The sequence below is a fragment of the Hipposideros armiger genome, unplaced genomic scaffold (assembly GCF_001890085.2).
Source record: "Hipposideros armiger isolate ML-2016 unplaced genomic scaffold, ASM189008v1 scaffold_165, whole genome shotgun sequence".
NCBI classification, from domain to species: Eukaryota; Metazoa; Chordata; class Mammalia; order Chiroptera; family Hipposideridae; genus Hipposideros; species Hipposideros armiger.
This window is the reverse complement of record NW_017731515.1, coordinates 3,185,877-3,201,347: the sequence shown is the minus strand read 5'-3', so window position 1 is coordinate 3,201,347 and position 15,471 is coordinate 3,185,877. Positions and strand designations below refer to the sequence as shown.

The following is a 15,471-nucleotide window of genomic DNA, read 5'->3' as shown; positions in this document are numbered from 1 at the left end:
TCCTCCACAACTAGACTGAAGAACAAAATGACAGCAACTTGTCTGTTCCCATCCCCCCAATTCCCCAATAACAATCTTTAAAAGAAAAAAAATCAATCTGTACACTAAAGTAGTTTGAAGATATTCTACTTAGAAAATATTAAAGTTTCATTTTTTACATGTGGGTCTTTAATCTAATTGAAATTTAGGAGGGAGGTGTTTTTTTCCATATGGATAGATAACTGTCCTAACACCATATATTGCATGCTCATTTATTCCTCATTGACTTGTAATCCTTCCTCAGTCACATACCAAGTTTTCATAAATGTTTGGAACTATTTCTGAGTTCTCTATACAACACTATTATAACTTTAATAGCTTTGTAATATATCTTGATAAAGACAGACTTTTCTTGGCTCTTATTACATTTAATTTTAGAATCATTTTGTCAAGTTCTACAGTAAACTACGGTTAGGATTCTTAATGGAATGGTGTTGAATTTATAGATTAATTTGAAAGAACTGACAGCTTTGCAATATTGTATTATACTGAATATTTTTCTACTTATTTGAATTATCTTGTCTCTTTCAATAGTATTTTATACTTTTCTTCATGATGGTCTTACATATCTTTTGTTAAATTTTTTCCTAGGCGTATTGCTACTGCAAATGGAAACCTTTTTTCTATTATATTTGGATTGTTATATTTGGACAGTTCCGTATGGTTTGTTCTATGATATTTGGATTGTTGGAAACAATTATAAATAATGCAGCACTATTATAAATAATGCTGCTATGAAATACATGTTTCTGTTGCATATGTGCCTACATTTCTATTGAGTATATGCCTTGGACTAAAATTGTTATGTTTTAGGGTAATGAATCTCAAACTTTAATAGATGATGCCATCTGTTTTCCAAAACTGTTGCACCAGTTTACTCTTCACTGGCAATGTATGAAAGTTCCAAGTATTCCACATCTTTACCAACACTTGGATTCTGTCTTTATTTTTAGCTATTGTGTGGGTATGCACTTGTATCTCATGATGGCTTTTATTTACATTTCTATGATTACTAATAAGATTGAGAAAGTTTTCATAGGTTTATTAGCCACTTGTATATCCTTTTTTGTGAAGTATCTGTTTAATTTCCTTGTCCATTTTTCTCTTGGATTATTTTTTTCCAGTTGACTTGTAGGAGTTCTTTATGTATCCTGGATTTCAACTCTGTTATTTGTTATATGTATTACAAGAAACCTTTTCTTCTCTGTGATTTGCCTTTTCTGTCTATTATGAGTATCATTTTGTTAACAGAAATTCTTAGTTCTAACATAGTCAATGTCCTATATATCGTTTTTTCTCTTTATAACATTAGTGCTTTTATGTCCTGATGAGTTTTAAAAGATATTCTCCTATATTATATTATGAAGGTTTGTCCCATTTAAAATTGTTTTTTGTGTGTGATGTGAGGAAGGGGTCAAGTTTCATCTTTTTCCATATGGCTATTCAAGTGTTTCAGTCCACTGATTGAAAAGACTTTCATTTCTTTACTGCTCTTTGGGAAATAGGTCTATTTCTGAATTTTCTATTCTGTTCATTGCTCTTTCTGTCTGCCATTTGCACAGCTATTTTACTTACCATAGCTTTCTAATATTCCTAATTTCCAGTCACAAGAGTCTACCCATCTTGCTGTTCTTCACAATTGTCTGGGATTTTTAAATCTACATTTCTATATAAATTTTGGAATCAGCTAGTCAAATCACACACACACACACACACACACACACACACACACTCAAACACGCACATACACACACACGGTGGAATTTTGTTTGGAATTACATTGAATCTGTAGACTGAGGAAAACTAAAATCTTTACAATACTGAATCTTGCATCCATGAATGGAGATATTGCCTCATTTAGTTAGGTCTTCTTCAGCCTCTCTTTATAATGCTTATTTCATTTTCTGCATAGAAAACTGTATATTTTTGGTTAGATTTATTCCTAGGTATTTTTGATATTATTATAAATTATATCCCTTAAATTTTTTATTTTCTGAATGTTTTTGTTATTGCTCTAAATGTGATTAATTTTGTTAACCTTGCTATTAACAACTTCACTAAACTCTTATTAATTTTACTAATTTATCTGTAAATTCTTTTGGATTTTATGGTAAACAATTATATTTTGTAAAAATGATGAATATTATTTTTTCCTTTTCAGTTCTTTTTCCCCCTAGCACTGGTTAGAGCCATCAGTACAGTGTTGAATTAGAAGTGGTTATAGCAGGCATCCTTGTTCTGTTCCTGCTTTCAAAGGAAAAGCTTTCAGTGTCTCACCAATTACTTTAAGGAGTGTGTGTGTGTGTGTGTGTGTGTGTTAGATTTTCTTTATCATATTAAGAAATTCCTTTAATTAGCTACGAGGTTTTCTTTTTCTGTTTTTATCATAAATGGATGTTGAATTTTATCAGAAGCATTTTCTGAGTCTTTAAGATGATAATATGATTTTCTCCTTTATTAATCTGGTTGATTACAGTGATTGATTATCATGTGGTAAACCAACCTTGTATTCTTAAAATAAATACAATTTTGTTGTGCTGTCTTGTTTTTTAATAAATTGCTGGATTCTGTTTATATTTCCTTAAGGTTTTCTTTTTTATCCATCTCATGAGGTAAGGTTGGCTGTTATTTTCTTTTCTCATAATATTCTTTTCAAATTTTGCTTCATAGACCAAAATAGGGTATAGTTCCTCTTTTTTTTTAATTCTCTGGATGAATTCGTGTAAGTTGACATTTTTTCCCCTTAAATGTAAGGTGGAACTCACTAATGAAGCCACACTGGCCTCAATGTGGAAATTGGCCTGTTTCTCTGTAGGGAAGTTTTAAAATTATGGTTCAGTTTTATTAGATGTAGGATTATTTATAATTTTATTTCTTCTGCCTGTTTTGGTAGGGTGTATTTTTCCAAGCATTCACCCATGTTCTCTAAATTTTCAAATGTCTTGGCAACAAATTTTTCAAAATATTATCTCATTCTAATGTCTACAGTGTTATTTTCTTTTTCATTCCTTATATTACTTTCATGGTTCTCTCTCTCTCTGTCTTTCTCTTTCTCTGTCTCTCTCTCTCTGATTAGTCTCACCAGGGATTTATCAGTTTTATTAGTCCTTTCAAATTACTTCTTTTTTTGGCTTTATTGATCATCTCTATTGTTTATTAGTTTTCTATTTCATGAATTACTATTATCTTTAGTGTTTTTTTTTCTTCCATTTTCTTTGGTTTAATTTGTTGTTGTTTTCCTAACTCCTTGAGATAGATGATCAACTCATATATTTTTAACCTTTTTCTTTTCTATTTTGCATTTAAAGCTATAAATTTCCCTCTAAGAATTGCATTAACTTCATCCCACAAGTTTTTATATGTAGTGTTTTTATTATTATTTAGTTCAAAATATTTTCTAATTTCCATTGTCCTTTTTTTTTGACTCATGGGTTATGTAGGCATATACTTTCTTATTTTCAAACATATGGGGATTTTGTAATTATTTTTTAGTTATTGATTTCTATTACATTTTTTTTAGTTCTTTGAAATTTGTTTAGGCTTGTTTTATACCCAGAATTTGGTCAATTTTATCAAATGTTTTCTGTACACTTGAAAAGAAAATGTATTATGCATTGTTGTGAAAAATATTCTAAATATGTCCATTAAGTCATTGGCTAATTGTTTTTTTAATCTTCTATGTTCTTACTGATCTTTTATTTTGGTTTGATTGAATTTTTTGCAATATAATTCCTTCCTCCCACCTACCACCATTAGCTTGGAAGTCATATACTCCTCTTATATACCTTTTGTAATTACTCTAGAGATTTCAACCTGTATCCTTCATTTAGCTATTGATTTTTTTATATACATATATATCTAGTAATCTTCCTAAACTGTTACAGTTGCTTTTAGGAGTTGGTCTGTAGCAGCGGTTCTCAACCTGTGGGTCGCGACCCCTTTGGGGGTCGAACGACCCTTTCACAGGGGTCGCCTAAGAGCATCGGAAAACAAAACAATATTTACATTACGATTCATAACAGTAGCAAAATTACAGTTATAGAGTAGCAATGAAAATAATTTTGTGGTTGGGGGTCACCACAACATGAGGAACTGTATTAAGGGGTAGCAGCATTAGGAAGGTTGAGAACCGCTGGTCTATAGGCTTATTTGATTTTTTCTAAGTTTGTTTCCTCTGTTCTTCTTATCCCTAAACATTTTGTTTCTTTTTCTTATCTAACTATATTGTTTAAGCCCTGAATTATAGTGTTAAATAGAAGCAGTGAGTTGTGGATATTTTTGTTTAGTTCTTGGCTTTAGAGGAAACACTATTGATACTTCATCATTAATATGATGTACCTGGTAGCTATTTTAGTAGAGTCCATTCATCAAGTTAAGGAAGTTTCTTAATTTTCTTTAATTTTTGAAATTATGAATATATACTGAATTTTAGTGAATGTCTTTTCCTGCATTTATTGAGACGATTGCAAACTGTCTTTTGATCTGTGAATATTCCCTCTATAAATTCACCTATTGGTAGCCATCAGCATGTTGAAAAATTACAGCTAATAAGCTCCTCTTATGCCTATATGTTTCTACTTCCACCAGTGTCTGCTAGTTCCACTTGTTATTATATTTATGTCAAACAATCAAGTATTTTGTAGATCTGTAAAATGTCAAAGCAAACAGAGTTATAGTTTTATGAAACCTAAGTTGAATGTTTCAGGAAGATTCAATGAAGTTGAGTGGCTACAACCAAAACTGCAGCTGACTTAAGTGCAAGACTATTGTAAAACACTGGGAGAAAAATACCAGTAGAAATAACGAGAAGGCTTCTGTACCTAGATTGCTTTAAATAATCTTGTACCTAGATTGCTTTAAATAATCTGAAACTAGAAATGATAGGTGATGCAATGGTTTATACCATGGGCCTGGCCTTTCCAAGAAAGAACTCCAAATGGGGAGTGGAGGGAAGGGGTGGCTCATACTTAAAAAGTTAAAACCTTTGTCTAATATTAGAAATTTAGTGAACAAATGTACATTTATGTTTTAAGTTAAAATAAAAATTTAAAGGTAATAACATTTTTATGATTTCCTGCTGTACCTGACTTGACTGAATGAGAGGACATCTACTCTGTCTGCAGTTGTACATATCCACAGCCACAAGGATATGAAATCTGCAAAAGTGTTTTCAGATGGGCAAATATCAGTTATAGAGACACAGAGATGTCCTCCCAAACTGAAATGTTAATAGTCTATACAACTGAAGATATGTATGATATCAGGGGTGGGGGTGGCGGTGGATTGGAGGTGGGGGGTTGTCACTTTGTGAGGGGTGAAAAGCATAACTATTGCATTGTTTTGTACACCTGAAACTAATAATAATAACAAATAATAATAAAAAATAGTCTATACAACTGAGAGCCAGTTTGCTAATGGTCAATAGCGTCCTTCAGCAAGAAATTTTTATTTATCATAGCACGCGATGGTACAAAGTCCTCTTTGGAAGTACTTGGCTTAGAATAATGTTCTTTAAACTATGGGTTGAAAAATAAGTTTAGTAGTCATAAAAAAAGGATAGAATAGAAAATAAAGTGCATTCAAGTTAAAAGGATACATTTAGAATTATATAAAATAAGCTCAGCATATACTGGTAAGACAAAAGCTACAGATCATTGTAGAAATTTTAAAAAGCAACATATTTTTAACTCAAATTTTGTATGGCAGGACAAAAATATAAATTGGAATAAAACATAAGAACTTTGAGGGTAAAATGACATGAAATCAAGGATTTGCTTTAACATGCTGTAGAAGAAGGAGAGAGGGAGGGAGGAAGAGCGGGAAATTAAACAAGTACAACAATATAATGTGATAATTATAGAATCTGGGGAACCAGGTATAAAGGGGTTCATTATGCTGTTCTCTTGTGTATGTTTTGTAACACAATTAAAAACTAAAACGGAACAAATAATGGGTATTGCAAACGCTAGATGGTGTTTTGGGTTCTAACCACATTCTTTTTCTTTCTTTCTTTTTTTTAAAGATTTTATTGGGGAATTGGGGGAGGGGAATAGTGCTGGGGAATTGGGGGAAGGGGAACAGACAAGTTGCTGTCCTTCTTCAGTCTAGTTGTGGAGGACGTTGCTTCACTGGCCCAAGTTGGCACCATCATTGCGCTCTTCCCGGGCAAGGCAGATCAGTCGCCGGCTTCTGGACGGCCGCTCACTGCGGCTGCTGGCCGCTCACGCTGGCTGCTGGCTACACACGGTAGCCCATGGCAACCCACTGCACAGGGGCTGCAGCCTACGCCGTAGCCGGCGACTCACAGCAGCCCAGCTCCAGGTTGAGCTGTTGTTCAGCATCTTAGCTGTGGAGGGCAGTGTCACTGGCCCTCATGTAGGATCCAAACCGGAGCCCTCTGGCATCCCAAGCCAGCTCTTAACCAAAGTGCCACTCGGCAGGCTCTCTAACCACGTTCTTTTATTGATGTTAGTTAGAAAATCAGGGTGTGTAATCAATTCTGAACTGGTAAGTAGCTCTTTAGCATCAGAGTCATAGAGCAAAGGTGATTGCCTCTGTCGGTGACTGCAATCCCCAGCAACCCTAATTCAAGAACAGCATATTCTAGCGCATGCGCATTCATGCCCGCGGTGAGGAAGAATTCCAGGTAGATCATCAGAGCAGTGAAATAGTGGTGACTATTTCTGAATTGAAATTTTCTGAATTGAAATTTTCTGAGCACTTTCGGAGTGAAAGAAAACCAACCCAAAAAGAACAGTGAATATTTCTGAGTATTTTTATGCCAAGTACTACCACGAGCAACGGTTCTGAACTAAATACTTTCCTTTTCTAGGAAGAACCGGAACTATGGTTTGTGCCTGCCTTATTGCCGCTGAAATATTTTTAACTGCAGAGGTATGAAAGATGTTCCTACAAACTTTGTCTTAGGCTGATTGAATTTGCTAGTTTTGAAACATCACTGGTGGGATAAGATGAGTCTTTGAGTCATGGTACTTAATGGAATTATAATTGGAGAGGCTGTTATTGGAAATCCTGGTTTTAATACTTCCTTATTTAAATTGTGTAGTTAGTGACTGACCTCGGTACCTCTTACTCTGGGCCAGCACTAGGATGAGGTCAGTGAGACACTTACCTTGGGCATAGATTTAGGAAAATGCCAAAAATTTTATAATTAATATAAGATAAATAATGTTCTAATGCAATATTTTAAAAAAACAACAAAATTAATGCAAAAAAAATCCATGATGTATACAATATCAGCATTTTAAATAAAGACAGTACCCAATAGGGACAAGATTAAGGTGAGGTGAATAAGGCCGAGTTATACAAGTGCAAAAAAACTCAGCAATGAAGATGCTTTGCCCATCTCAGCTAGTCCCGCCCTGTTGTTACTCTCACCCGTTACAGGACTTCCTCCTTTCTCACATGGATACTATCAAGACTGATGACGTTAGTTCTCTAAAAGACCTTGAACATCCTTAGAAGCGCTCGGTAGATAAAAGACAGCATTTTCCAACTCAGACCCAAGTGTCTCCTGAATGTTGTTATCTTTGCATAGTCAGTATCAGTGGGGTCTGTGCCCCCTGGAAACTTCTGAGAAAACAGGAGGGGGGGGTGCTGTTTCTACCTTTTCAAGCAGGGGCCTCAGTCTTTTTTTCTGCTATGATCTTGCTGAGAAGTTACCTCTTAGAGGACACAGGCCCAGCAGCTCTGCTCCCCACTTGGCCTACAGTTAAGAGATGCTGTGGGTTACGCCCAATGCCCAACACACTAATTCCACCATCTTCTCTTTCTCTAATTGGAGACACACAAGTTATGAAAATGGATGTGCTAGGACTATTTTTCAAACTATGGATCACAATCTATCAGAGAGTTGTAAAATCAGCTTATTGGGTTGTGACTAGTATTTTTTTTTCATAAAATGGAATACATTAGAAAATATCAAGAGGTAAATATCATTCTGTGAAACTTTGTTTCCATTATGTGTGTGTGTGTGTGTGTGTGTGTGTGTGTGTGTGTGTGTCTCCTAGGTTTATTAATGTGGATTGTATCTTTAAAAATAAAAAGTTTGAAAGCCATTGATCCAGACCCTTAGGCTGAGAGCCAGAGACCTGCACTTCCGGCCTGTGCTGTCACTAGCTGGCTGCATACGTTTCCGTGACAGGTCACTTGGTTTTCTTTGGGTCTCAGTCTTCTCCATTTGTAAAATGGAGAGGTAGGAAGACGGACCCAATGATCTCTGAGGTCTTTCCAGCTCTAAAATTCCATGTCTTTATGTGTTTTTGAATGAGAGCAGGACTTGATGTGGCTTTGTTAATTTTGTTATTTTGGGTAGCGTCTGCCCAAAGACCGCTAACTTAGGGAAAGAATGTGCCCTTAGAAACTTTAAGAATGCTTTATACAGGAGAGGAAAGTGCAGATGGACCATGATTGAATTGTCCCCATTTCTATAGGAGAGCCTTCGTTATTTTGGAGAACGACGAACAGATACCACCACCAGTAGTAAATTCCAGGGAGTAGAAACTCCTTCGCAGGTAAGTTTTTTTTTTTTTTTAAAGGGGTCCTCTGGAGAGTTGGGTTCAGATCGACACCTATTATTTGGTTTCATTTTAGACTCTTCTCCTTTGGTGATTAGGCAGCAGCACTTGGGTGCCTGTGACAGGCCTTGATCCCTCCCAGAGGCTGAGAGTCACATCTCAGGCGCTGCATGAGCTTTGCAAACATTAGGTTCTCCCCAGAGCATCCTGCTTTCCATTTTGTATTGGTTATTGTTTACAGAGTTCAGGAGTTTATTCCCTTCCCAAAGCAGGAAGATCCAATTCCTAAGGTTCCAGAACCCTGAAGACTATCACCAGGCATGTATTTCCTGTAGAGAGGAACTGAGTCCTTCACAATCCCTGACTAGGGCAGTTCAACCCTTGCAGTTCAACACCATGTGTGTGTGTGTGTGTGTGTGTGTGTGTGTGTGTGTGAGAGAGAGAGAGAGAGAGAGAGAGAGAGAGAGAGAGAGAGAGAGAGAAAGAAAAAGACAGAGAGACACAGAGATGAGGTGGGGACTGTATTTTGAAAGAGAAAGAAAAGGGGAAATTAACATATTTCAAAAACCTATTAAATACCAGACACTATTATACACTATTATATTGCACTTGTACATATATTATCTGATTTAATACTCAGATAATCCATGTGAAATATATGCTATTGCCCTATTTTTTCTTTAAAATATTTTATTATGGAATATTTTAAACATAAAAAGTTGAGACAATCATACAATAAATCCCCTGTACTCATCACACCACTTCAACAATCACTTCATCTTGTGGACAACCATGTTTCATCCATTCTTTCCTCTTTCCTCTCTCTCTCTCTCTCTCTCTCTCTCTCTCCTTTCTTTCTCTAAATCTGGATTATTTTGAAGGAAATTCCAGCCAACAGATCATTCTATCCCACAAGTATTTTAGTATTGACATCTAACATAAAGACTATTAAAACCATTTATCATATCTAAAAATATGATGATAGTATCTTAATAATATCAAATGTCTAGTCCATGTTTAAATTTCCATAATTATCTTAAATCTTTTTAAAATTTAGTTTGTTTCTAACAAGGGCCACATGTTTCATTTGGCTGCTATAGCTCTTAAGTTTCTTGTAGTTTATAGGTTTCCCGACTCTCTTTTTTAATACCTGATAATTTGTTTATAGCAGAAACCAGATCATTCATCCTATAGAGCTTACAACATTCTAGACTTTGTTAAACCATGCTAAGGGTTTTACATTCATGATCTCATTTAATATTCTCAATAACTCGGTGAGTGGATTCCATGATGATTCCCATTTTACAGATTGGGAAATTGGGGTTCAGGGAAATTAACTTTTTAAACCAAGAACTCAAATCCAGATTTGTCAGACTCTGAAGCTGGGTGTTTGCCATCCTGTGCACAGCTTCTCATCTATATTACCCCTCAAACAGAAGTGAGAGCTGACTGGGAATTCTTAAGTAGAATGGATGTGGCTGTGAATGAAAGTTTTCTTTGGGCGAACAGATACAAGCTGAATTGACACCTTTGGCCTTGTTAGCGGAACACTGTAACTGCTGGCTCCAGACATTTAGTTTGGGGAAAAAAAGAACTCAGCCTTATCCCCTGAAACTTTTCTGCCATATCCAAGCAAAAAGAAAAACAACCACAAAAAAAAAAAAGAGCGCCATAGGCCATAGGCTAAAAGTAACACATGAACTTACTGAAGCCCAGCTCAGCTCTAATCATGCATGCCATTTCCATGCTTAAAATCCATAATGGCTTCTGATTCCCAATGGCAACAGGTATAAATGTTTTAACCTGGCACTTCAGATCTCTGATTTGATTTTTCCATTTCTTCCACTATGGGCATTCACACGTTCCACATGCTAACAGATGTGGACTGTTTGCTGTTTCCCAGCCCGTCAGCACTTGACACTCACATGCCATTGCTTACATGGGCCCCTTTTCCCGGAGCCCCTTTCGTTTCCTAGCCTGAAGTAGTCTTCTCTTTCAGTTCTTCTAGCCCAGGCGTTTTTTTGAGACAGAAGAGTCAATTCTGCCCCTCACAAAAATTTAAATTATTTTAAATTTTAAAATAATTTAAAAATTATTTGAGAGCCATAAAACAAATGAAATCACCATAATGTGAATCACATCCTTTAAAATTTTTATAAATGAAACTAAGCTAGTTTTATTTTCATTTTCAATTTTACTTCAGAGCCACATGTATGTACCCAAAGAGCCGTATGTGGCTCGCGAGCCGCAGTTTGCCAATCCCTGTTCTAAGCCCTTGGTGTTTCCTTCAGGGACTAGGTTACATTATTCTGTAGCTATTAATACATGCAGTGGTGACTTCTCTACCCCTTTTGCAGGCAAGGCCATGTCTTACCCATGTTTCCACCTTAGATGTCCCTAAGTGCCTTATACAGTGTCTCAGTGTCTCTTCTGTTCGTAGTGAGTGCTTGCTAAATCCCGGGGGTGCCAAAAAAATGTACACACGTGACTTGTATTCATCTTCTGTTACCGCTATATATTGAGTATTACAATTTTAATATAGATTTTTCCTTTCTTAAAAATGTGTATCTGTTTTTTTGGCACGCTCTGTATAAGTTGGTTGTGTTACCTCTTGCAACAGGTCCCTGTTGTTGTAGGCGGTAGTGGGGGAAGAGGAATAGCAAAGCCATTTGAGGACCATGGTGGGTTACAAACCTTAAGTGGAAGGTAGAGCACCTGGTGGCAGGAGCCACGGGGGGTGTTAGATGTAACACTTTCAAGGACTTTCCTTGTACAGCTTCCCTTCCTCATTTCTTCTGCAGTCGTGCACAGTTTCTCTAATTTTAGTTCAGATCTGGCATCCCCAAGGCTACAACAGAATCTCCTCTGATTCACTGAGACAGCAGAGCAGGGACTTGGCCCCAGGTTGGAGAGCGACGTTGGCAAGGCCCCCAGACAGAGTTCCTTCTGTGTAGGGTGGCAATTCTCAGATACCATCACATTGTGACCCTGCGCTGCCAGCCATTCTATATGAACTACATTTTACCCACCCTGAGTTAAGAACTTGCATGAGCCTTTCCCTTTACTGGCCAGTGGAAGGTATGGCAGTTAATTTTATTAACACTTCCTAAAGGGTGGGGAAGAGTCTGTGAACGTTTAAGTCCAGTTGATTCAGTACCAGAACTCAAGAAAAGTGAGCAGCTTGCCATAGGAAAAGGACTAGGCTAAAAGAACTGCCAGGGCTTCCTAGCAAAAATAGAATTGGGGAAATGGAAAGTGAAGAAACTCTACCTGGCAGAGACAGGAGAAGGATATGTGTCTACCACTGGCCTATGAAGGTCTTCCTCTTGAGTTTTGCCATTCTCTCATGCCTAGGAGGCTGCTCGCCACCAAACCACAAACCTTCCTTTAATTCAGTCACAACTAAGCTTCCACCCTCAGGTAGATTTGTTCCCAGTTGCAGGTAACTGCATCTCGCTGTGACGTTGTAGCTGTTTTGTTGGTTCTGGTTAGCTCTGTCTCGATCATAGCAGCCTGTTAGCAACACTTGGCTCCCTTCTTATTACTTCCCTACAGCATGTTTTTCTAAGGTCGTGAGTCAACATCCATAAAAATGCCTAGTTATATAATGGTACTAAATGTTTCCTTAATTAATTACTCTCCTTATGCTCTATGTAAAAAAAAAAAAATCAGAAATGCTGACTTTAGACTTTTCATCTCCACTTAACTTGAGTTTTCTTTTGTTTTCCAGAGTAGATATGTTGGATATTTTGCCGATGTGAAAAATCTCCACGGCTTCATGCTCCCTCCAAGAAAACTCCTGATAATAAACACAATTGTAATTCATTCAATTCATGGTAAGTGCTTTATGTGTTATTGGAGAATTGGGCAGGAGCACCCATGTTCTTACTATTTCGGAGAGTTTTGCTCATAGTTATATATACAGACAGTCCCAGTTCACCCCTGTCTTATATCTCCTCACATATGAACCTCTCCCCATGGAATTGCCATCGGCCCCGTGGAGCTGTGGTCATATTATCAACCCTTATATGTCTTTTCTTTTCCTTCCCCATCACCAATTTGGGGCTCTATCCCCTTCCCTTTTCTCCTGTTTCCACTGATGTGCTGGCCTCAGTCAGGTGGGCTTCCTGGAGACCACTTCTTTCTCATACCCACCTTCAGTTCGGGGTTCATCTTGGCAGTGGCATCCCTGTATCCTTTTTTCACCTACACCTTTCAGAGATCCTTTCTTTCTCATCAGTCTAGCCTCTCCCTTTCCCTTCCCTCCATCTGTATCTCCTTCACCTTCAACAACTCCATCAAGATGTCTTATACCCAAACTTCAAAGGAATTTTCTTGCCACAAACCCTTTTTATAAATAACTTACGAGCACCTGCTTTGGGCCAGGCCCCATGCTAGGGGCCTGCCCTAAGGGGTCCCTGGGTGATAAGCAGAGGAGAGGAATGAGTAGATAGATAAAGAACTGACCACAGAGTTGGGGGCACACAGAGGCTGGGCCCTGTCCAGACTAGGGGGTCAAGGAAAGCTTCCTAGGAGGACAGCACTTACGTCTCCCTTACCTAAATCTACAAGAACATGGAAAGAGTTGGGAAAAAAAACCTGGGCTCTGTGGTGTGTCTTTCAACCCCCTAGTTGTTACCGATTATTACCACGAATACAAATCCTTATAAACTTTAAAAGAGCTGACTGTTTGCCTGCTTCGGGAACGTAAGGCGAGAGACTGGGGTCTACCATCAACCAAGGAGGCAGGAAAACTCATCAGATCATCCATCTTTGAGACTTGAGAAAAAAAAAAAGAAGTGGCAGGCAGAGAAGCTGGCCTAGAGTGCCATGTCTCTGTTTCTCTATCACCCACCTCACTTCCCTGCACTGCTCTCCCTTAGGGGAGGTGGGAAAGCAGGGACATGTCAGCGTGGAGGGGATGGGGCCGCATTGACACTTGCAGCAGGGAGCAGGTTTCTGATTCCTTAAAGCAACAGCCAGACTGTTGACATGAGACAGTGTGGAGTGCTGGGCCTCTCACAGGGTGTGTATGGTGCCAGGGTGCTGGCATCCACCCAGATGGCCAAGTGTGTTTGGACTTCTGAGGAGTCACACAAAATAAGATCTAAACATGTATTTTTTAACATTTCTTTAAATTATTCAGAAATAAAAGAATCATTTAACATATAGATATAAAAGCTGCATAGCCAAACAAGAAATTAAAATTGTTTGTTAAAATATAAAATGCTCTTTTCAGTTCATTGATATACCCCACCCCACCCCTACACACATAACCATATTACCACCACCTTTTGTTGGTGATGAGGAATTTTAATGGATTACCACAGATTATATAAATTTGTAGGTTCTGAAAACAACTTCAATCCAGTAGCATTGCCTCTGTGTGAAATTTTGGTCTATAACAGATTTCCAAACAAACATTGTTCAGGTAGACCCTTGAAACACAGCCTATTGTGGCAGGAGGCTGCCTGTGTATATAAATGAGCAACTGTTTGTGGAAAGGCTTTGTAGGTGGCAGAGTCCTCTACAAAGACCACCACGGCTGTGTCATGGGATGTGTGGGAATTATGAGGGACAGGGGTGTAGGGGAGCCTAATGGGACTCCAGCTTTGTCAGACCTCCCCAGGGTAGAGCCAGGCTTGTCCAACAGGTGGTACAGGCAGGGGACAGCAAAGCTGTGTTCCCCTTTCTTTCCACACCCAGTGGGGCCAGGGCTGGACCGCTTTATTCTGCAGTGAGACAGGCAACATAGTTGGCTATTAGAGGAGGTTCTCCCACTCAGAAAGTTAAACCCAACTATAAAACCAACTCAGTGGCTTGAGAGCCTGTATTGTACCTGAATTTATACTCTGCCTCCATTTCCTCTTTGTTAACAGTGGGAATAACAGTATCTATACAGAGCTCTGTGAGTGTTCAACTATTCCAAACAGGCAAACAAGCGTTTAGTCAATGGAGTTTTAGTGCATTTCTCTCATATGAACAATGAGGATAGAAATAGTTTCTCAAAATTCTAAGCTTTGTTTTTTAAAGTTATAGAATTTCATATGTTGTCTCGGTCTGATATTATCTGAAGACTGACTTCTCTCTTAACATTTTGAATTTTATTGAAACTCTGTGGAGCTTAGTTTAAATGTAAGGCACAGATCTGGACAACAGCAGAGCTTACCGAAGTTTCTAAGTATTGCAGGTGAAAACTGGTAGAGCACTTCATGGGTTTGGTTTCCTACTCTCAGGCTAACATAAAATAGAAGATTTTAAACGTCCAATTTGAGATTCTTCATGAAGACTTCCAGATAGAAAGTTGTGACGATAGCAGCTGTTCAGTGCACGGTGGGCCAAGGCTTGTGGAGCCAACGTAAGAAGGCCTACATGGCAAGTTGAAATTCTTGCTGCACCCATGTAAATAATCAGGCCAAACCTAATGACACTGGCCTTCTTTTGGAATAAGAATAATCTTTTGAGATTATTATGATCACAACATAAAAGGGGTGGGGTGACTGTCACAAAAAAAGTGTGAATGACTTTGAAATGGGCAATATCTTGTCTAGTGTACCTTCTAGGGCTGTCTCCACCTCTCATAGTCTTTAAGCTATTTACAACACTTGTGAGTTGTAGAAAATTGATAAGGCAAATAGTTTTTGTACATAGAAATGCAAATTAGTTGTCATGTGGAATGCAATTGCTGTTTGTAAATTCATCATTCCTTATCTACCTATAAATGTGCAGTACTTTGAACTAGCTATAACATTTTACTGGTTCCTTATTGAACAAAATTTTTGACATGTATTAAAAAATGCGGGCCGGCTGAGTGGCTCAGTTGGTTAAGAGCTCGCTCAAGAGTTTGAGCTCTGAGCAACAGCGGTTTGAGTCAGCCCGAGCTGAGCAGCCGCTG

The 15,471-nt window shown here is 37.9% G+C and overlaps 1 protein-coding gene across 1 annotated transcript in view; it reads left to right on the top strand.

Annotated features, from left to right (window-relative positions):
* The window catches only part of LOC109387666 (phosphatidylinositol 3,4,5-trisphosphate 3-phosphatase TPTE2-like), a 45,242-nt gene that overhangs the window by 20,283 nt on the left and 9,488 nt on the right, over window positions 1-15,471 (top strand). Inside the window, exons 9-11 of the mRNA XM_019651748.1 lie at window positions 6,872-6,933; window positions 8,493-8,573; window positions 12,307-12,412. Coding sequence (XP_019507293.1) covers window positions 6,872-6,933; window positions 8,493-8,573; window positions 12,307-12,412 — 249 coding nt within the window. The remainder of the gene's footprint in view (window positions 1-6,871; window positions 6,934-8,492; window positions 8,574-12,306; window positions 12,413-15,471) is intronic.